Genomic DNA, 24,105 nt, shown 5'->3' with positions numbered 1-24,105 from the left:
CTTCTTAAAGCCCTTTCATTGGCATCCTCCCCTCTCCCACTTCCCTTCCCTGTTTCCCTGTTGTGTTTCTTGGAGTCACCTCCCCAGTAAGCTGCTTCTCCTTCCATTCTCACCTCCAGGCCCATTTCCACAGCAAATCAGTCTAAGGCAAATGGAAACCTGAGTGTTGGAGGATCTTAAGCAAAGGTCAGAAAACTGTGGCCCACGGGTCCAACCTAAGCAGTTGCTTGTTTTTATAAATACAGTTTTATTGGAACACAGTCATGCCCACTTGTTTACTGCTGTCTGTGGCTGACTTTCACTACAATGAGTTGTTGGGTCAGAAACCAGATGGCCCACAAAGCTGAACATATTTACTACCTGACCCTTCAAGGGAAACGTGTGCCTACCTTTGGTCGTGCAGAGCAACATGGCATGATCTGATGTACTTTATTAAAAGCTCACTCCAGCTGCTGTGTGGAGAATGGATCTGAGGTTGGAGGGCTTCAGGACCAGTTAGAAGGCCACCAAGGACGTCTAGGAGGAATATAAAGTGGACAGAGGTGAGCTGTATTTTGAAGTTAGAAGCAACAGGACTTGCTGACGGGTTGGGTGGGAGGAAGGGAGCGGTGAAGGGATGTGTTCTTGTGTACTGTTGGTTCTTCTAGTGCTCCTTTGAGCCATCAGCTTTATCTTCAACATCACTTCCTTCAGGAATCCTCCTGTGGCTTTCCGTGACTTTTCAGGTTGGTAGGGCACCACCTCTGCGTTCCTACAGTTACACACTTCCTTTTATAATGTTCTCTTCTTCCTTTCATCGTGCCTTAGACCACAGGGACACATGACAGAGCCCATATTTTTAACTCAGTGGGAGTCCAGACATTGTTCCCACAGCCATCATCACACTGACTTACCAGTGCAACCCTCAGACCCGGCACACACTGGGTGCTCAAAAAATAGTCACGAAGTGAATGAAGACCAAGGGCTTTTTGGTTTGGTTCAAACTGCTTATCCCAACACTGCCTCCCCTTTCCTCACCCAGCTCGCTTCCTCCAGCCTGGCCTCTCCTCTTTTATGGCTTAGACATGGGGCCATGGCGACGAAGTGGAGCTGACAGGTGACACCAGAGCCGTCCTAAGCCAGCGAGTTGCAGGTCTCATGCAGCCGTGCGGCGCGGAAGCTGTGAGCGGGCCGTGCACGGATAAGAAATCACTGCCGGCCGGGCATCGGCAGTCCGCTGGGGCAGCCTGCATGTGAAACATGGTTCTGATTCTCCCAGGACGTGAAGGGCAGTGGAGGGGAGGAGGTAGGGAAACTGAGTGTTAAGCAGGGCCATCGCTCTGAGGTGGAGAGGGCCGGGCCAGCTCAGTCACGTCTGCCCTCTGCGTTGCATCCTTGAATTTGTGAGCCAGCCGCCCACCGCCTCTGTTGAGATCACATCATAAAATACTCAGGCACAAGCCAACTGGATTTGAGAGCATGCAGAGGCAGCCCAGAAACGGAGTAAGGGCGCTGGCATTTGTCAAAAAATAAAAAAAAAATTTTAAAAAGTAAGAAAAATCCGCTGGAGATGAGGGTAGATGCCGGAAGTGGGTCAGTAGGTCTGAGCAACGGAGAGCCCCGCCGATAATTTCCTCGCTTGGCCTCCCTGGGGGTCAGAGCTGTTTCTCCACTCCCTCCAACCCCGCTCCCTTGCCTCTCTCATCTCCTGCCTTTAAAGAACACACATAGGCAGAAATCAATCCATCAAATGTCATTACAGATTTATTCAGCCTGATGTAGAAAGACATTTAACAGTAACATCTTCAGAAAGCATAAAAAGAGCACTTCTAGTCAGTCTTGTGCTTTGAAAATCTAAATATATTTTTATCATATAAATAATTCTTTTCATGTTTTAAGTGCATCTGTGTTTCTTCTTCTTTCTTCTTCTTTCCTTTAATTTTCGTGTTTCAGTTGGCCAAAGCGGAAGTCGACGTTGACTGAAATGAAACCATTTGCAAAGCTAATGGTGTTGAGAGGCCTGTCTAGGCTGGACTGTATCAGCTGGTTTCAGAAAGGTGGTTCAATGTCTGCAGCATTAAAATGAGGGACAGCCTCCAGCAAAATCATAATTGAACACACCCAGGTCCTTAATGTCGGCAGTTGGGCTTCCTGATGCAAATTACGATAAGGTTTCAGATGAGAACAGTCTATTTCCAATAACTGCTGAGTTGGAGTTGGGGAGAGATTTTTTTTTTCATCACAAAGGAAAGAGTTATCATGTTTAAAGATGTAAATAATACACCTATAGAAACCTTTTTGATGGAAATGGGGGCTCCGTATAAACTTGGCGAGTATGGCGTTTTATTATGTTTTCACAACGGCTAAAAGAAGTAGGTCTGCTATTTGGGGCTTTAATTACAGTTCTCAAAGTAGAAGAATTTTTCCTTAAAAAAAAACACAACTCTTTAGAGGTAAAAAATAATGGCTTCGTGATATAATTTAAGGGTTTTCTTCACCTCCACTATCAGAATTTATTTCTAGTGGTAAAATTGTATTAAAAAAAATGCTCTCCTTCGAGAGATAATTTCAACGCTGCGGCATCACACACACATATATCTTGAGAGCACCCAAACAAAGTCATTTTTATTCAGCAAGGGGCTGCTCCAAACGTTTCTTTCAACCTGATTTAAGTTGTATGGAACATCAACACCAGATTGTTTATAATGAGGAGGGATGACAGGGGGGTGGCGCCAGGGGACAGAAGCAGGAGCACCTTTTCTGAAAATCCCTGCATTTTTTTCCCCCCAAGCTGGAAAACCATCATTTCCAGTGGGACTGGGTGTCTTTGGGCAGCGACAACACGGCCGAGCCTTTGGAAATTTGCAAATAGTGACTGCACTGAGTACTACGAGCATTCCGGATGGTCAGGAGTAAAATGAAGTGTGGCCAGCCAAGGGGAGAATTTTCCAGATCCCAGAGACGTGGGCACAAATGCCTATCTGTGATGAATCTGTTTGGCCACAGGGTGGTATAATTTTCCTAGCAGAAAAAAAATTTTTTTTTCATTGCAAGGACAATTTATAATCATCAAAAACAAATGAAACATGGTTTTGATTAAAACAGCCTGTTGGCTCAATAATTTCTGTAATTTTAAAAACATCCTTAATGCCGAAGAAGAACACGCCGATGTCAGGAATGGCCTGGGGCCCCATTACAACAGCGACCGAATAAATAAGGAAAAGAATCGCGAGGTCATAAAAACAAAATTAAACTAATGTTTCAAATTTTGACAATTATGAATTCTTCCTCTAAGAAGACATTAAAAAAAATTTTCAGGCACTATTAGATAAAATACAAAGAGGATAATTGTACACGGATGCGTTTGCAGTTTTCCCAAGGGGTAAAGCATGCCTTTAAAGGAAAACCCTGAATTAGGATGGTGCTTCCTCCTCAGATCCAGCAACTGGATAGAACTCATGCAGACAGACGAACTTGGTTCTTACCGTTTCTTTGTAAACTCAGATCTAATTCTTTCATAAGCTATTGAAAGAGAATGATCAGAAAAAAATGACAAGCATAATTTTTTTTCCTATACAAAAGAATCCCCATTGTGGGCCAGTTTTGTAGGAAACAGAAACAAGCAAATATAACAAAATCTGTGTTCATACATGGCGATATAGTTACTATATACAAATATGTACAGTATAAAAATGTGTGGAAGGCTGACTTCCCAGCCGGCCACGCTGCATTGTACACAAGGAAACAGCCTGGTTTTCCCTCCTAGTATACAGGCAAACGTAGTTTGTACAGCATGCAGGGTATAGAAAATTAGCGCGCTCGCACGGAGACATTCTACAGGTATGGTTGCAGTCATTTTCCTTTGAAAATGACTAGTCCGCTTTCCTAATATAAAAATGTGTTTGCCTTTCTTTGCTGGCAAATAAACACTTCCCTTCAGAGAAAGGATGAATGTAATTCTCTCAACTCACTATGCCCTACCCCCCACCGCCATTTCTAAAAGAAAAAAAAATAGTCTAGAATTAAGACAAGGGGACAAACATATAACGAAAACATGGTTGGTGCCAAATTTCTTAACAACTTAGAACCACTCTGCAGAGTAAGAACTGGTTGGCCATTAAGACTGATGCTTTTTAGGGGGCGGGGATGGAACCCAGGACCTCCTAAATGCTAAGTGGATACTCACCACTGAGCTACACTCACCCCCTGGCTGACCATTAAGAAGGCTGTGTGTGATCAACTACCTTCTTGATTTTAAAGGGGTTTGGACATTTGTGATTCATGCTGACAGTGCCTGGCTGTTAGGAAACAAAGTCAGAAGGGATTAGAAAGATACCAAGTATACCAGAGACCAAAAAGTATATTGTATCCCGACATATTATGACATTTAAGAACCCTGAGCCAAATGTGAATTGTTTCACATGTCAGCTTTTTTTGACTTGCATTGCACATTCAAGCATCTGATGTGTTGGAAGCCAAAACATTGTATTGCGAAACTGGAATGTTTCCGTAGCATTTATCTCCGTGCAGAATGGGAACAGTTTTTACATCTTCTCTGCAGATTGGTTGAACTTTGTGTACTTAAAAAAATATATATACACATTTTAAATTCCTGAATGTTATATGGGTCATTTAGAATGTGAAAATATTACTGTACAAAGTCTTCACATTTGAGATATGATCGCATGATTGTTCAAGTTCTGTAAATATAAGCGTTTGGCTGGGGCCTGATATCCAAACGTAGGTTTCAGGTTCAAGATAATTCAGTAAACACATTGAAATTCACTTTCTAGAGGGGCTGAAGGGAGTGCTTGGGTTTTTAAATTTTTAAATTATTAATTTTTTTAAGTAATGCATTTGTTAGAATTTTTCAACTTCTCTTGGGGGTTCCCGCAAGAGTTATTATTTGTACTTCCAAAAGCAGTGTTAAGCAAATCAACATTGTACAAAGGGCTGTGAGTATTTAATCTGTCTTTTTTCAAACAGATCGTTTTTTTAAAAGGCCGTAATGACAATCATATGGCTATTGGTAAAATCATTTGTATGCTGAGAAGTGTCAGATTAGGGTGCCATTACTTGGAAGAGCCATTTTACTTGGAATATATTTTTCCAAAGGAAATGGACAGAGTTCTGTTGCAGAAATAACGTTCCACCTGGTACTAGCATTTTAAAACAGTCCTGTTCTAATCCATAAAACATTTCTAGTTTTCCCTGAAGCTTTGGGCTGCCTTGTGCATGAATAATTTTTGAGAAACACCCACGCCCTCAGCCCATTGTTCATAACTATTGGAAGAAGATAAACTAGAGCCTGGAAATTGTCTATCTGCGTCTGCCTCTGAATCTGCCACAGGAAACCAAAGGAGATAAGTGGCTTTTACTTTGGATGAAGAGGTAAAATTCCCCAGTAGAAATTCTAAAGATGATACACAAGTTTCAAAATGTTTAATGCGTCCCCACAATGGAAACATGTCTCTCTGTCTGGGGGGATGGAAATTTGTGTCTCTTTCTCCAGCTCCATCTTCCTCTAAAAGGAATTTGTGGCTATTTTGAGTAAGTGCCATATATAGGGAGGGAGAAAATGAAATTAGCATTTTAACATCTCACAGGGGGAAAAAATAAACCCAAAATTCACTGTGTTTTTTTTTTTTTTTGCCTAATGCCTGTTCAAAATAGATACCACTTTTATTGCTCTTTAGAACTACCTACATATATTTGTGTGTTTAAAGCCTTCATTATATTTCCTTATAATAATAATATTATTATTTTAGCATTCATCAACACATTTATATTCTTGTTGCAGAGAATATGACATTTTTATGTTTTTTTTAAACAAAAACATTTAACAAGCTTAAAAAATGAAACCCGATGAAAAAGATTTTCACGCAGTCACATAACCTGGGAAGTGATGAGTGGGCAAGAAACAGAATGCAAGCATCTTTTAAGGCCTTGGAATCTTTGGATTTACTGTGAAAAGTTTCAGAAAATCGTGGACTGTTACTGTGGCACTGTCTACGGACCCTGGAAAATAACAGTGAAATTCATGTACACACACACACACACACACTCACACTGTCTCTCACACACACACCCCTCCTCACTGCTTAACCAGAGTCACATAAATTGCTTCCTCAGTATGTCATTTCGTTTTCTTTGCTTTCTGCACTTTGACTAAATTCAGTGGCTTGTGCCTGTGACATTAATTATGAAAGACCCCAACCGCGGAGCAGGCACATTTTTGGGGGTGAGATTTAAGAAATCTATCTGTGACCTGAAATTCTGTGGGGACTGTCTGGGCTCTCCAATTTAGTCTATGATTACAGTCTGCATTTAGGCCTTGACCTATTTTTAAGCTATTTCCTCCCTGTGTACTTTTCAGAAGGCGGGTTCTCTATTCTGAAATATTATTATTTTGAAAAACAGGAATAAAATGCGAATAGCATGAGTAGAGTTGGACCCTATGTCAGATCTTTGCCCAGGTGTCTGGGATCAGCCACCTTTACGAGCTGCTGTAAACATACGGACCAGAATGTTGTGTGAATTGTCCCCCGCTGCGTCCTGTAGCACCTAGAACAGTGTCGTGCCAACAGCAGATGCTCACTATTCATTGAGTAAATCTGCTGAATAAATTGTGTGCCCTCTTCCGCCTTGTGCCCCCAGTGCTATGTCACATGCTGTATATCTGGTAAATTTGCTGAACTACAAAATGGGGCCAAATACATAAAACTTAAATATTCATATATAATTTTTTTCAGTGGACATTTCAATTTGCAGCTCATTGGTGGTTTTAGCTAGAAGGAGGGAAGAGAGGGCAGGAAGGCAATCTCTCACCCTCACTGATACCAAGGGTTGGTGGCAGAATGGAGATCCTTGGGTGTCATTTGCATGATATTTGCATGTCATCTTCTTTTCCATCTAAGGTTCCAATTTATCTGAACTACACTTATTCAGAGAGAGGAAGAGAATGGTATGAAAGCAGACAAAATCATTCTCCTGAGCGGGTGTTAGTTTTTCCCTCCAGAAAGAAGTTTCTAGAAGCCTCGCAGAGCTTGCCAAATGAGGACAGTCCTGGTCTCTAGGAATATACCGAGAGCTGTGTATATCTCAGAGTCAGAGCCCAGATCTAGTTTCCTAAGGAGAACACTAGCAGCTGCCCCTCAGCAGTGACATTTACCGTTACCAAGCGACGATTCATGAGTCTTACCAAATTTATCAATATTTTCGTCTCTTGCCTCCCACCCCGCCCCTCCATAGACATTGCTAACAAAATCATATAGATTATATGCCGGAGCAGATGATTTATTTTTTTCTTTCTTAGAAGGGAAACAATTTCCACAGAGTTGAAAATCGCATTGTTTCCCCCCATTGGACTAGGAGCTCAAGAATCTGCTTTTGGGTGGTTTCGACAGAATCTGAATTAGGTAACGCTACCTAATAACCCTGGATCGGAGCAGGCGATTTTTAACAGCGTCCAGAACCCCAGTGCTAATGCATTGATTTTTCCTTTAATAGAATTGCGCTGTCGAAGGACAGTGCTCAGTAGAGTCTACCCTTCAATCTTAACCCATCCGAAGACTGTGCCTTTCCAGTTGAGCGCCATTCATTTCTGGTTGAATAGGTTAAGCAAAGACAGACCTCGCTGTTCTCAATTCACTTTATGATCCTCCCATCATAAAAAATAATATCAGCACCTTGCTTTTCATGTCAGAACTACATTTGAGCCGCTATTCCCTATGCCCATGAGTAAATCCCATAAAAGCCGCCCCCTTGTACTGTTGCTATTTTTCCTTGTGGGTGATTGATTGATGGATGAGTGCTGACACTTCAATGAAGCTATTTCGACTGCCATCTCAATCCGATGATGTGAGGGGTGTATTTTCTGTCCATGCCTCATTACTTCAGAATGACATTCCTGGAACTTCATTTACTTTTTCCCTCCTTCCCCGAAGCGCCATATTTTTTCCCATCTAGGTTATGCACGCCATAAAAAAAGCAATTTGCTATTATATGTGGCATAAGGGCAACACTTTCTCTAGGAGGTAAATAAGAAGGTTTTTTTTTTCTTTTTTTAATCCCAATGTTGAATTTAGGGATCATGTCAAAATTTCCAAAACCGTTCCAAGAGGCAGGCTCCGTGAGAAAAGGTGTGGAGGATATATTTGGAAATATTTGGCTTCATACTGTTGGTGTTAAGATTTTCGAGTGTGATAACCTTGGTAATTAAAGCAATGACAAAAAAGAATCCTTTCGTTGCAGAATCATCTAGTTCCTAATGTTGTGCCTAGAATCGTTTAAGTATTTCACCTATAGCTGAGTAGCAGTTTACAACACAATCCAGACTTATTTGTCCTTTGAGAATGAGGAAATCCATTGTTTAAATGCAGTGATGGATTTATCTATTATAGGTTGCTTTCAGTTGTATAGAAACGCTTAACTAGAGTAAACAGATCTACCCCAGCATTTCCAAACTTTGCACTAGGTATGCAAGAGTTTTTAATATTAAAGCATGCTCTTAGCTTTTCCAAGTTGACTTAGGACCTGATTTTAATCTGTGTAATACAGCATTCCCGTTAATAATAACGTATAATTAAGACATCCGTTAAAAATCCATAACGTTAATTTAATGGAGAAAATCTAATACAGTTCTATTGGAATTTTTACGTTAAATTAACTTTAACGGGCTTTTAATGGATGTCTTAATTAGATCTCATTATTAACGGGAATATTCCACAAATTAAAATTGGGCCCTCGAAGTTTTAATGAAAAAAGTTGCAGGAACACATTTAAAACGGACACCCTGTTTCATGCTTTCTGTTGCCTCTACAGCTAAGCTGTGTTTCAAAGCCCGTAAACAACAGGTCCTGCAGAAAGAAATTACCAGAAAAGGCTGCTGCTGCACTTTCCACCCTGCAGTGATCTCATCTCCTTGCTTTTTCTGACTCTCCAGCTCACCAGTGTCCCCAGTTCTCCCAGTTTGCTGGTCTCATATGACAGTGGTGCATGCTTAAAACTATATATATATACTTTTTAACCAATAAAGTAACAATGGTGGTAATAAAGATGCCCACCGCTGCCTGGGAAAACGTCATTGGCAGCAACATGGTTAAGCCTGACACTTCGAACAACTTGCACAGAAGATGAACATTGTTCAGAGGTTTTCTTGGCTCAAGCTCTGGTTTAACTTAATCATTCTTCCACTTTGCTGTGACGAATGGCTCCCAAGTGCAGGGGCAGGACTGGGCAATCCAGGTGCAACCCTAATTGTTGCACTGAACAGAAACATTTCCTTCAGACAAGCGTTCCCAGGGGGGTTATAAATAGGAAATGGACATTACCATGGAAAGTAAGCTTCCAAGCCTCACATCTAGTGCAGCCCACTTGGACATTAAACTATGAAGACTTACACTCCCCCGCCCTTTCCTGTCAAGCGGTGCAAACTGACAAAATAAGTCCATCAGTGTTCTCGGTTGTTATTTTTCTTCAGTGGCACTTTGTTTTCTCGTGACCATGAGAATGGGGCTGTGGAGATGAGGCAGCCCTGTCGCAGTTTATCAGTGAAAATCTAGTATCGTCCATAAGCAGAGAAGTGGAAATCAATACTTCATCACCAAATTGTTAGTGAGGATGAAGAGGAATGGCTGGGGCGATTTTTTTTTTTTTGGCAGTCCTCTTAGAGCAGGGTGTCAGGAGTGTTTCAACACCAGGAGCAGGGTGGTGCACCGAGGAAGGGCTCAGGGTGAGGGCATCCAGGCTGGAAAGTTGAAACTAAGGCATTTGTCCTGTAATGGGAATCAGAACAACAGAAAAAGATACATTATTTTCAGAGGAATAGTTCAGGTGGTTATTTCTCCCAGGTAGTCAAATTTCTCACCTATACTCTGTCATTGGTATTAATGTGGGTCTTCACGAAGTCTAGAATTTGTATGATATAATCAGATGATGGGGTATAGAAAGGGGGAGCCAATTTAGGAGAAAAAAAAACTTTGAAATATAATGTATGTGTGGAAGAGATATTCAAGCAGCCATATTCATGGCAGCATTTCTTACAATAGCCAAGAAATGGAAGCAACTCGAATGCCACCAAGGGATGAGTGGATAAACAAAACGTGGTACATCCATACAATGGAATATTATTCAGCCTTAAAAAAGGAAGGAAATTCCGACACCTTCTACAATATGGATGAACCTTGAGGATATTATGTTAAGTGAAAATATGTCAGTCATAAAATGATAAACACTTCACTTATATGAGGTTTTTAGAGTAGTCAAACTCTTAGAGACATAAAGCAGAATCGGGGTTGCCAGAGGCTAAGGGTGGTGGTGATGGGGAATTGTTGTTTAATGGATATAGAGCTTCTGTTCTGCAAGATGAAATAATTCTGGAGATGGATAGTGGTGACAGTTGCACAACAAGATGTGTATACTTAGTGCCACTGAACTGTACACTTAAAAATGGTTAAGATGATAAATTTTATGTTATGTGTGTTTTACCACAATTACAAGTAAAAAAAAGGTATGATTTTCCTACTGTGGAGAGTATTAAAAAATAAAAAAATTTACCCATGTTCCCACTGTCCAGAGAGAGCTCCTATTTACATTCTGTGGTGTTACCTTCTAGTATTTTCTTTCCCTATGCATTTTTGTTAGGCTTACATAGTTATACGTGCCCATTGTGTAATGTTTTCCTCTGTATTCTTTCACTTGGAAACGTCATAGTAAACAGGGGGATGATTCCATCACCTACATTATCAGAGTTTACTAAACCATTCTTGTGACGTTAACATTGAATATGTTTCCAATTTTATTCAGTAACACATAACACTGTGATGAACATCTTCATGTTTAAAGCCTTTCAGTATGTTGGGATATTTTTATAGGCTTACATTTGCAAATCAAAAGATAGCAACATTTTGTGGGGGAGGGTATAGCTCAGAGGTTAGAGCTCATGCTTAGCATGCAGGATGTCCTGGGTTCAATCCTCAGTACCTCCATTAAAAGAACTAATTAAATAAATAAACCTAATTACCTTCCCCCCCCAAATAAAAAATTTTAAAAAAAGATAGCAACATTCTTGTGATGGGGAAGTGCTACTTCAAAGCACTCAATGGGGTGAATTTTTTTTATCAGATACGTGCGGTTTGGATTACCGTAGGAACGCATATAATTACCTTCAACCCAAACTGAGTGGCATTCCTTGTTTACACATTATTTAGTAGTAGTGCTCATTTCAATGAGAAAAACCACCTTGGACCTATTTAATTAGCCTTTTGGAAAAGGAAACTTGCCGAGTTTTTAGTAGAAGAACAAACACAAGTTGAAAATTGTATGATCTTTGATGTGTGTAGGGAAATTATGTGCAAAATGATCATAACAAACATTATAAAGGATTGCTTGGTAAGAAATGGTGTGACTGCAGTCCTAGCAACCAGTTATCCTGGACCTACTGGATTCCGGGTGCTTTATATACATTGCCACTCACCCTGCACATCATTTCATTTTGGAAAAAGAGAGAAAAAGTCTCAGAGATGTCAGTGACTTGTCCAAAGTCCTGCAGCTAATAAAAAGCAGTGGGTGGCTTTACATTTAGGCTTCTGCGTTCGGAAGCTTCCGTGTTCAGAAGCTTCCACACTCACTGCAGGCACCACGGTCCCTGGGAGGAGCCATTTCCCTTCATCATCAGGTTTGCATTTCAGATACAAAAGCTCCCAGCAGTCTATGCTCTGACCTTGTTGGAACCCTTGGCAGGTCTAGAAACTTGAAGGAGGATGCTCATGTGGTTGGAGGAAGACAGATGGGTCAAAGAAAAAGAAAGTGGAGGCTAGAAATTGCAATGGCCTAAGGAGAAGGTAGCGGGAGAGAGAGAAGGAAAGAGGGAAAGTGAAGAGAATGACAAAGCCTGTCTTCCCTACTGAGTGACAGTGCCTTACACGGTGAGACAGGATGGAGGTGAAGTCGGAGGTGAGGGGTGTGGTTGGGGGTGGGTCTTTTTGTGGTCTCATTTTCCCCTCCCTGACCACGATCTTAATGTGATATCAGTTTTAGGGAACCTTGTTTCGTTTACCACTTCCTTGAACCTGCTCCAGATTTGATCAATACCCAAACTTCTCTAGCTGGGTTTCTCTTAGATTAAAATTTGTTCTGGGAAGGGGAACAAGGAGAAAGAAAAAAATAATTTTATTATAGTTCCCTTCTTGGAAATTCACAATACATATTAGCATATTAAAGGCTCTGAGAAGTCCTGCAGTTAAAACCCAACACAATACATCTTTCTTTAACCCAGTGCTTCCTAAATTTGTTTGATAACCCTTCTCTTCCCTACGAAACACAAATATACTTGAATGTCATTTTCTGGAAAACACCTTCATGACAGAATCCCGTGCAGAAACAAATGAAGTTATTTAGTTTCTAAGATCTCAGTCCTGACCTCATCACTGACTTTCTGTAATTCTTTGCTCAGGTTACTTGGCTTTTGGGGGCCTCAGCATGAAAGGACCTTGCTGTCAGGATAACTTGACATTTTCTACATGTTAATGCTGGGCTACCCATGCTAAATGCATGCCTCGCCTCACGTCAAGTTCACAATGCCGCGATGCAGGAGGTAAATAAGTGTCCATACTTTCCAGCCTAGGAAACGGGGATTTAAAGATCCCACAGCCACCTGGCTGCTAAGTGGGAGAAAGGGTATTCAGGTTCAGGTTTTTCTGGTCTCTTAAGCACTCCTTCTTACATGGCCTGTGATCACCTGCTAATGTCTTAAAGGGTGGAACACTAGCATTATTCATAATTTAGAGGCATTTTCCCAAGAGCATCTGTACAGTTACTCAGTTAAATTCCAGATATGAGTGTCTTCTATTAAAACTTGGCTATGATGCTGTTTCTATCTGAGAGAGCACATATCCCACCATGATTGATGGAAGTAGCGGATTCTTTCAGAAGTTCAGAGAATGGTAAAGAGGAAGCCTTGTGTCTTGGGCCACTTTGGGACAATATACCCTTTTGCATTATTTCTTATCTTAAAAGAAGAAACACCTTTTTTCCCCTCTAGGTCTAAAGATGAGACATGGCAGAAAACTAAAACCAGAAAATAAAGGGAAGGGGAAGGACAATGGATATTATTATTTATTATTATTATTTTTTTTTACTGTTCAAAACAAATTGGATGGATTAAAAAAAAAAAAAAGAAAGCAAATACTCTTGTTTGACTTTCAAGTGGTGGCTGGCACCAAGCTTTGCTGCTGTCTGAGGTTTTTCCCCTAATATGTTGAGCTACTACTATGAAAATAAAACAGAAATATATAAAAATCTTAATTACATATTGAAAAAGTCAGTGGCAGTGTTCATTAAGTAGAGTTTGTGAGGGAGAGCCAGGCGAAAAGATGCAATTATTTTTGTATTAATTACAGAGCCACCAACAGATGCATAGAGCTGTAGATACTGTACTTGCTTTTGGCCATGAAGGAATTTTTCATCCCCCTGGCAAAGCATTTGGGTTGGCTCTTCCTCATCTCTGTGACCTGGCTCCGTCCCGCTTGCCTTCTTTTTTCTCTGCTCTTCACCGTTCTTCTCAGAGCTGCGTTAGGTCCCCAGGGGGTGTTTTGGGATTGCTACCGTGATGGGCCACTAGCATTCCACGGTTCAGGGCCAGGAACGTTAGGCATCTCGCCACGGGCAGGACAGTCTCACAGGCGGTAATGTGATGTAACGGTAGGAACGTGCGGCACCATTTTTGAAAATCTCGCGTAGGTTGGGATTTCTCATCCTTGGCCCTCCTGGTACTCTGGGCTAGATAATTTCTTGTTGTGGGAGACTCTCCTGTGCATTGTAGGATTTTTAGCAGCATCCCTGGCTTCTTTCCCTTAGATTTCAGTGGCATCTCCCCTTACCCTTGAGTTGTGACAACCCAAAATATCTTGAGGCATTGCCAAATGTCTCTTTGTAGGGGGTGGGGGTGAGGGCAAAACTATCTTTGGTTTACAACCTCTGACCTATTTTGGAAAACATTTTTTAGAATTATTTGAGCCTGAAACTTAAGTACATTTTGCACGTAAATACAAAGTCTTTTATGCACAATTTCATACACACTGCATTTTCCAGAAATAAAGCTATTTTGCAAATAAAGAGAGACTGTACTTTATTTTATTTGGAATGCTAACAGAAGTTACTTGCCATTTTAGAAAATCACGTCACCTTTGGCATTGCTGCTCATGATATTTGAGATGTTCATTCAGCCCACCCGTATTGACCTGCATTGATCACGACACTCTCATGGCGAGTCTGCATATGGGGGCACACATCAGACAACGTCATCCTGTCTTCGAGGATCTCATTACTCTGAGCATAGTTGGCATACTCTGAGCAGCACTGGCATCACCTGGGAGCTTGCTGGAGCTACAGAATGCCGGGTCCACCCCAGAGCTGCTAATTCAGAATCTGCCTTTTAACAGGATGCCCAGGTGATCTGCATCCAGGTTGGAGTTTGAGAAGTCCAGTTCTAGTGAATTTTTTGTGCCCAAATACTTTCTTCTTCTTATTTTACAGTCACAGCACTAGATGGTTTCTTTTTGAAATTATGCATGTAGGTTGGTCATTTGATCTACAGATTTTATTTCAGGAAGTAAAGGGCAAAGTATAAAATGTTCATCTGGAAATATCCACATGGGGTCTTTGAAGGGGAGAACACCCTGCTCTTCAGAAGCCCTTTCTAGGCAGCAGCCTCCTTTTCCGTGAAGTTGAACATCACCCGTCTGCTGACGACTGTGAGTTCAGATCCATACACCCACCCGGCTCCTCGACATCTCAACCTGAGTATCTCACAAGGACCTCAAAGGTCACTTTATCAAAAGCCAGGCGTTTGAATTCCCCCGCCTCTATCCTGCTTCTTCTCCAACGTTTCCAGTCACAAGAAATGGAACCTCAAACTGCTCAATTGCTCCTGCCAGAAAGTGGGGGCATCCTTGACACCCAGCCATGGCATCCCTCACCAAAGTCTACTTCCACCTTCACCTCCTGCGTCTTTGTTCCAGCCTGGGCACCCGTTTCCTGGATGAAAATTTAGATTAGATTGACACAGTCATTCCCCACTTCCTCCCAGCTTAGAAGCCTTCCGTGACCTCTACTGCACTTAGAAAAAGGCTCGTTTATCTACAACTTTCTGCCTGATCTGGCCTTGCCGTTTCTCTGCCCTCACCTGGGTCTGTACCCTTTACTGACAAGTCCCAAGAACACCGGCCTTCTGACAGCGTCTGAAACCTCCCTCCAGGTCTTTGCAGGTGCTGCTCCCTCTGCCGAGAATGCTCTTTCTCCTAGTTTGCCCAGCGCCTTCTCATCCTTGAAGTCTTAGTTTAATGTCATTTCCTCAGAGAAATTGTCCCTCACCCTTTGAACTTAAGTTCTTTTGTTATAATGTTGCACCTTTTACGTTGTCCTTATAGGACGTGTGGCTTATGAATACAATCATATATGGAGGTTTTAGTTTAATGTCTGCCTCCTACTCTGGCTTATAAACCCCAAGGAGGTGGGGGCTGGGACGACAATCACACCAATATCCCGCGCATCTAAGTCCGTGTCTGGCATGTGGCAGGTACTTGATAAATATCTGAGTGAATGAAATTCTAAAGACAATGATTTGAAGACTCTCTCTTCAAACAGGAATTTTAAAATGCTTATTACTCGGGAAAGAGGGCATAGCTCAGTGGTAGAGCGCATGCTTAGTAGGCACAAGGTCCTGAGTTCAATCCCCAGTACCTCCACTGAAATAAGTAATTAGATAAACCTAACCCCCGCCCAAAATTGACAACAACAACAAAAACCTTACTACTAAAACAATACAAAAGAAAAGAAAAAGATTGACCTGGAGTCCTACGTCTCTAAGTCTATGAAAGAGAGCATGTAAAGAAAAGAGAGGACAGACTAGAAAAATTAAGGAAAGTCCAAGGGAACAGAAATGGACAAGAAGAAGCTTAGCCAAAAAAAAAAAAAAAAAAAAAAAGCTTTGCCATCTATATGGTGCTTTCAACTTCAAGGAATAATTTATTTTGCCATTTTGAAGCAGTTTACATTTTTCAAAGCATATATAGATAAAATCTTCTGAAATATGTTGGCTAAATATTAGTAGCCCTATAGATAGAGTTTGAGGCTGAGGGAGTTTAAAAAATTTGCTCCCATGGTGATTAAGTGATGGGGTCAGGACACCTGACTCCTAATTCAGGGCTTCTAGCAATTGTTTGTTTAAACCAAAAAGAGTAAAATATAAATGCTAAAAAATGTATAAATTGTATTATTAAAAGAAGACTGTGACAAGGAAGCCAAGTGGAAATGGAGACAAGCGATTTTAACCCTGTCATCCTGGGAGAAAGCTGCAGTTAAGATTTTTTTTTTTCAAATTGATTTTATAATTTGAAAATCCAAACTGGGCTTACCTACCTTGATGAAGTTCATCATTAGTGCCTCCCCTCATTTCTCCTAAGAGAAATCTCTGTGTGCAGAAACTCTTAAACCTTGGTGGACCAATTTCAATTCTTTGAATGGATAAAATAATTGCTTGGATGTATTGAACTTTTTACACACCAGCCACAGCTCCATGTGAGTAGCTGGATAATATTTTAAACTATTCTCTGATCTAGTTTTGCCTTTTCTTAATCCCTTTCTTCCACATGGTTTTTTTAATCATTGAAAACAGAAACCGAGACTCGTTGCTCCAAGAAAGGGAAGTCACAAAATAAACTCGAAAGAAAGAAGTGTTTGAGTTTCTGAAAGTCGAAAAGGACTTTTTCTTCCTTATATCAACCTTCAAAGAGGTGAGTCTATAAAGAAAGAGAAAAGTGATCTATCAGTAACGTCGGGGTAGTGACGGGTCATGCTGGACACACCACTCTTGTGTTATTTCCGTTAACCATCTCAACAACCCAAGGGGCATCCAGTATTACACAGGACAAAACTGAAGTTTACATAACGGACGTGACTTATCCAAGGTGATGTGACAAGTGGAACTGAAGACTGCAATATTCAGTTGGAATATATACCTTCTGGATTTCAGAGCCTTGACCTTTAATTCTGAAACTAACTGTTTCTGATGTTGGATCTATGCCAATGAGACTGCACCCTTTTTTTATTTTTGTCAAAGGGAAGCTTGATTAGACCCTCAAAGAATGGGAGGCTGCACAGTTTTTGATCCTGGTAGTCTTTTCCTTGAGACATCTAAATACGGACAGCATGCAGGTCATAATCGACAAACTGGAAAATCTCAACTTTCGAACTTCCTCTTTTAAAGCACAACTTGTGATAAATCAACCGTGTCTCAAATGCATGTCTACACTTCATGACACAAACCAGACAGTCAACTGCCTGCAGCCCTAAAGCAGGAGGAGTGTTCTCTACGGGTGTTTTGTGTTTCCTTTTTTTTGTTTTTTTTTGAACAGGGCCAGAGCAAACATCTTCTGAGTTGATCTCCACCTTGTATCACCAAACTCCGGCGGCTAACGGAGTGGGCAAATTGGAAATAATTGTTAAAAGTAAGTTCCCTTTTGGTCTACTTTATGGGCAGCCCTAGAAATGGCTTAACCATCTTCATGGCTGTGGACTGAGGCTGGCGGGAGCAGGGTGACGTCTTGGAGAAGAGCCACAACAATAAAAATGTCAGGCAAGGAGATGCAGAACCCCCCGAGAGGGGCACACACGCTGTCACGAGGTGTCATTTGTGTCCCTACTTGTGTGTCAGCTTAGTAGATTTCAATGGCAGCAGAAAATCTTCTTCAAGCACACGCTCCAACTTGAGGCTACCCAAGTAGTTAAGAAACAGAAATGAAAGAAATGGCAGGAGAGTTTGCCCTCTGAAAAATCTCTTGACAACTCGTCATGGGATTATGGAGTCTTAACTGCTGTACAGTTATCCCTAATTATAACCAAAGGTACGTCAATCTAAATAAAAATGATAAGACAGAGAGAGGAGCCTCCTCTCCCTCCCCACAACTCACTTTTTAACATGAGTCTCTTCACAGTATGATGCTTTGACAAAGCTTGGATTGAATAATTATTAAAAAGAGATAGAGCACAGTGTTAAGCAAAACATATTCTTGCAGAAAGGAATAGTTGATTTTTTTTTTTTTTACAGAAAGGAATGATTTTGATTTTACATGTTTGGTTTACGATGAGAACCTCCTATTGTCTTTATTGCACTCTGCCACAAAAATTATGCAAGAAATTTCTACCAGACATTAAGTGCCTGGAAAGGCATTACTTATTCTTAAATCCTGGTATACATTTTCCTATGGAGAAGGGCAATCTTGGGATGGGTCACGTTTCCATTTTTGCTTTTGCTACTAGGAAACTCAGAGTCAGTTTGGTGGCCCAAGTTTAGCAACTGTGTAACTTCTGAAGGCTACAGTCTGTGCCCATTAACTTCTCTTCATAGTCTCTCTGCATTATCCTTTGGAATTTTTGTTAATAGTGCTATGTATTAGTTGGGTGACATTGGGGGAAATGACTTGCTCTTTTTCTACCTAAGTTTCCAAGTTTGCAAAATCAAGATAATAATAGTATCTTCCACAAATGGTTCCTGGCACACAGTAAGTGCTCAATTAAAATGTAGATTTTAAAAAATTATTTTTCTCTTATGATTTTATTGCGTTGCATACAAAATAGTACCTTCACAGTGCTGTTGAATAATATGTAGAATAAATTAAAAACCACATACATAAAATTCTGCTTATGTGTTAAAAATAAATAATCATCGGGTCTTGGAAAGTGGATTGTTCTTTCCTCCTGGAAATTTTAAAAAACTAAGCAGAAGAGAGGATCTGCAGTGCATGCATTAAACAAACGTTGAAAAGAAATCAGCTGTCAGTTCCGATGTGCAGCTAAGAAAAGTTTTCCCCCTTTATAAAAAAAGGATAAAATAGCATTTCAAAACATTTGATGTGGATATTAAGAAGAAAAGAGTAGAAAGCCGTCACAGTACCTACCACTTTATTAAGTACTCGTTACCTTTTACAGTAATCCCTGACACTAGATCTCATTGTCCCTGTTTACTGACGCGGCGACAGAGGCTTGGACTCGTTAAGAAACTCCGTCAAGGTCAGTTAGTTAGTAAGTAGTCGAGCAGCGTTTGGACTTGGGTCTCGCTGACTTCGAAGCCTGTTCTCCAGCCAGTATTTATTGCTGTCAGTGGAGCTAACGAGAATCTTCTAAAGGCACATTGCTCAGTAAAGCTGTATAATGAAAAATGATAAGGACTGAAAAACTGCCCAGCTGTTGTCGCCCTTTCAAGAGATAAATTAAAAGGGTGGCAAAGACCAGGAGAACATCCTGACAATGGGAAGGGGAAATGTCTCTGGTGGTTTCCACGTTCATTATAATTTCGTGTTGGGCAATTACGGGCTTAACATTCAACAGTTCTCGTGTGTGGCTGCTCGTGGTGCACGGCCACAGACGGGAGAAGGGACGTGATTTCCCTGTACCCATTTTCATTGAGCCACATGCACATATTCCAAAAGGGCACTTAAATTGTTTGAAAGAGGTCTAGATGCTGGCAAACACCACCATAAACAACGCGGGCAGCTTAAAGTCCCAGCCGCCAACGACATGATTCACAATGGAACCCATCTTCTCTAAATGGGGCGCGGAGCCAAATGCTATTTATTACAACGAACTTACAACCAAGCAAGATTCACTGCCTGGATTCAGTGAGGGGACTTCACAGCTGCCGAAATGTGGGTTGTTGGCATTTAGGAAGAACGACTTGCCCTCCAAGTAAGGAAAATGAACCGCAGAATATATATATATATATATATTTTTACCACTGTGATTATGTGTCTAAGCCCATGGCCACACTGTCTGTGACGTATCTACACTGGACAAGGGGATGGGTGGATTGGAAACCATGTTTAGATAATTCAGGCAAACCCTCCTGTTTCTAAGAAGAGTCTCCCTTCACTTAATGATCCTCTCATTTCATGCTTATCCTTTGCCTGAAGCTTGACTGCAATTATTTTATTTAATTCTTATCATAATCCCCAGAGGTGGCTCTTCTGAGCCCCTCTTTTTCAGAGGTCAGAAAACTGAGGGACAGAGATTTAAGTAAATGGGACCAAGATCACATGCCCGGAAAATGGCAGAACTGGGATTTGAACCAGGTTTCTGTGTCACCAAAGGGCCCCACTGCTTCATCATAATAGCTGTTACCCTTTACTTATTTGATTGCGACCAACAGTTATCAACCCTCACAAACGATAGGGAAAATCTGAGTTATTATTTCCTCGTTACAAGTGAAGATGCAGAGGGTCAGGAGGTTAGACTGTCCCCCCCACCCCCGCCCACTCAGCTATTTCCTAGTGACGTTGGAATGAAATCAGAATTTGCCTGGGGCTCAAACCTAGTCTCTCGTCTGACTTTACCAGTGTTTCCCAAAGCACACTGTGCAGAGCCCGGGTCCCTCGAGACGCTCTAAGGAAAAAAAGATGTTCAGGCTCCGTGCCTCCTCACAGCCTTTGCACCTGCTGTCCTGGTGGCTGGGGCCCCTCCCCTGACTCTGCCTGGATGATTCCTGCCGCACATTCGCCCACTGGCTTCAGGATCGCATCCTCAGAAGGGCCTTTCCTTATCCCAGAATCTAGACCAGGTCCCTGGATTTCTTCGCTCTTACCCTCCAGTTGTCATGTATAATTCATTGGTTTGTTTGGATACTGGCTTAATGCTTGCCTCTCCCGCTGGCCCTCAGGGTCCAGGAGGGCAGGGGTGGCCTTGTTCGCGAGACTCCACAGTGCCCGCCCCGTGCCAGGCCCAGGGTGTCGCTCGGTCAAAAAACACGCGCTTTTCTTCATACTCTGTCCACGGCTCTGCCTTTGTAGAACCATAAACAGTGAATGACCTCGGGGACCTCGGGCCTCCGCCATTTTGCAGATGGTGACATGGAGGCCCCGCCTTCGCACCCACTGGGTGATGGTGAGAAAACTAACAAGAAATAGCTGCTGTTTATCAACCCAGTATGTTCTTGACCTGGAGCACAAGTGTTTAACTGATGACATCTGATTTAAGCCTCAAGACAGACCAGGAAGTCGAGGCCCAGAGATGTTAAGCAGCTTGCCCAAGTTCACAGCTAACAGGTGGCACAGAGTTATCTGATTGTGCCCCACACATGGAGACAGCTCTCCACGCTGGTCCCGTTCCGCATGGGAGTTGCCTGGGGGGCCTGACAACACTGATGCCTGGCCCAATGATGCACAGAATCTCCCAGATTCTGCCTTAGTTGGTCTGGGATATGGCCTGGGCACTGGGGATTTTAAAAGCTCCCCAGGGGGATTCTAATGTGCTGCCAAGATTGAGAAAAATCTAATATCTGATCGATCACTGCTGTTGGATCAGTTAACCCTTCTTGCAGAGCCCGGGTGGAACACATGCCTTGTACAATCCTGCTACAACGTCCCCTGCTTCCTCCCCTCTCTCTCGTCCTCCTCCCTGTCTCTTTCCCCTCCCAACTCCAAAACCTGCATTTCTATTTAGATTAAGCTCCCCCACGACATGCACGAATATGAAACAAACAAACAGTGCAAAGCACCAGTGTTTATAAAGTTGGTGACCCTTATGACAAATTCCAGCCCAAATGGTGTAGTTACAAGACTGGGCAGCCAAACGTCCGCGCAAAGCAGGGATTCTCAGGAGACCTTCAAATTCCTGGGGTTTAACTGTTTGCACTTCAGTAACAACAATTGCTCTTATCGGATAGAGGATTCACCTGGTGCCGGGTGCTGTGTGAGGCCGGTTGGGGGCAGAGAGGCCCCCACAACAAAACTGAAGTGGGCATTATCAGCAGTACCTTTTTACCAGGGGTCCACCGACTCATGGGAGCGTGAAGTGACGGTCATCATGACTGTAAGAAGGTGCAGCCAGGATTTGAGCCCCCGCCCCTCCCTTCCCTTCCCTTCCCACCAGGCGGCTCTACCAGGAGACCCTTCAATCTCTGCCCCGTGGTCCTGCTCCTGCTGGACTGAAAGACACTGAACCAGGCTTGCTTTCTTGAGAGAATTCAAAACTTCCCTCCGCCCCCAAATCAGCTGTTGAGAAGCAATGATATGTATTTTAAATGTCTCATGTATAAAATTTACTAGAAAACGTTCACTCCTTCCAAGCATAGCTGTAAATGCAGCGTAGGGTGGATCGCTCGTCTTTTGTGGAAAGGAAGTTAACGAAAAGCTTGTGTGGAGGGTGGAAGGTTTTCATAGCTACCAGCCGCTCCCTCTGAGGCCAGGGACCAGGGCAGGGCGGTGGTCAGGAGAAGCCACCATTGGTGTCACAGTACTGGTGACAAAAGCTTTACTGGCCAACCTCTCAGAAGCCAGTGTTTGGACTGAATTGTGTCCCCCCCAAATTCATATGTGGATGACCCAACCCCAGTACTCAGGATGCAACTAGATTTGGACTAAGATCTCTTAAGAGGTGATCGAATTAGGATGAGGCCATTGGGATGGGCCCTCATCCAGTCTGACTGGTGTCTTTATAAAATGAGAACTGAGATTAGGATGTGCAGAGAGACACTTGGGGTGTGTGCACGGAGGCTAGGCCACGTGAAGAGGCAGCAAGAGGTATTTTGATTTGAATACATTTCCCAGACTGTGGAGGAGCCAGCGGCAGCCAGGCCAGCGCGGTCAGTTCCCAGCTCCGCACACCCGTCCTGCCCCCCTGGCTGGATCCGCCCGCTCTGGCCGCTGTGACAAAGCACCACAGACCGGGAGGCTTCCACTAGGGAAATGTATTCTCGCACAGTTCTGGAAGTCCAAGATCAAGTCTGCAGGGTTGGTTCTCCCCGAGGCCTCCCTCCTTGGCTTGCCGGTGACCCCCTCCTCCTGCCACTTTACGTGGACCTCCCTCCGAGCGCACACGCCCGCGCTGAGCTGAGGTGGGGGGAGCAGGCCACAGAAAACTGGCCGTTTTCAAAATCAAGTAAATTGAGACCCAGCACGTTTCTACAAAGTCATAGAGCAATTCGATGGCCAGTGTGACAGCCCAGCTCTCTTTAAGAATTTAATTTTGAGTGGGCTTACAAGTGTGTTTCTGGGAAAGGAATTCCCCCAGATGGTTCAAAAGGGGTTTCTTAGAAATGGTTGACTCTGATTCCTTAGCTCACACGCGAAGGGCAGAGGCCCTGGGGTAACTGGGGAAGAGTTGTCTCAGATCTTAGTTCTAGACTAGGACAGGGACTCTCAAAGAGCTTCTCAGAAGCAGAGGGGAGGTGGAAATTTCCAGACGGGGCAACCGGGGGTATGGGCCTGACAGAGTCCCCTCACTTCAGGCAAAGCAACTTCATTTCATCTGTTTCATACGTACGCAGGGCTCCGTATAAGACTGCATTTGAAAAATTACTCAGCTGCTTCCAAAGATTACCATAAGTTTGTATGATGGTGATGAGGATGACGAAGCCTGACGCCCCCTGGACCAGGTGGGGCAGCCAAACTTTGGCTGTGCATTTTTGGGCTCTTGCCAGCGAACACTTAACAGGTTCTTTCAACAAACGTTGGGGAAGCATTTGCTTTGTGCCAGACACCAGGGGCTGTTTCAATACAAGGGGCCCAGCGGGGAGTACGACAGACAGGCCCGTGTCTGCAGAGATCGCGCTGTATCCGGAGGGAAGACGGCGAGCAGGTGCGAGACCCAGCAGGGCGGGCGGGGGCTGCGGCGGAGGAGGCGCCGGGTGATGGATAAGGGAGCGGCTGTAGGCGGGAGCATGAGTGTGGCTACGTGAGCAGGGGCCAGGGAAGGCCTCCGCAGGAGCGACCTGAATTAAGACCTGAAAGGTGGGAAGGGGTCGGCCACAGGGGACCTGGTGGAGTACACCCGCAAGTAAGCATCCACAGGGGCGAATCTGCAAGGGTGGGAAAGGGTTGGGCCTTCAAAGGGAGAAGGGCAAGGCCAGTGTAGACGGAGGCTCAGCCCAGCCCGGCAAAAACCAAGCCCCCACAACCACGAGTGAAACAGAGCCATGTCTTCTGTTCCCCAGCCCTCGGCTATTTTTATTTGGCCTGTGAGCTAAGACTAGCTTTCACATTTTTAAAGAACTGAAAAATATCCGAGGAAGAATAGTATTGCATGCCACATCAACACCGTCTGAAATTCCAACTTCAGAGCCCATCGATAAAGCTT

The 24,105-nt window shown here is 43.0% G+C and overlaps 1 protein-coding gene across 2 annotated transcripts in view; it reads right to left on the bottom strand.

The window, feature by feature from the left end:
- Positions 1–9,382: 9,382 nt before the first annotated feature.
- Positions 9,383–24,105, bottom strand: part of TSHZ2 (teashirt zinc finger homeobox 2) — a 911,650-nt gene continuing 896,927 nt past the window's right edge. For both annotated transcript variants that reach the window (XM_031687684.2, XM_031687688.2), the window contains exon 10: positions 9,383–9,755. Coding sequence is in view for 1 of the 2 variants with exons in the window: in XM_031687688.2 (XP_031543548.2) it covers positions 9,754–9,755 (2 nt within the window). In the remaining variant the exon portion in view is untranslated. The remainder of the gene's footprint in view (positions 9,756–24,105) is intronic.

This window comes from Vicugna pacos, chromosome 19 (assembly GCF_048564905.1).
Source record: "Vicugna pacos chromosome 19, VicPac4, whole genome shotgun sequence".
In the NCBI taxonomy this organism is placed as follows: Eukaryota; Metazoa; Chordata; class Mammalia; order Artiodactyla; family Camelidae; genus Vicugna; species Vicugna pacos.
Note: the sequence above shows the minus strand (reverse complement) of the source record. Positions and strands in the feature narration are given on the sequence as shown.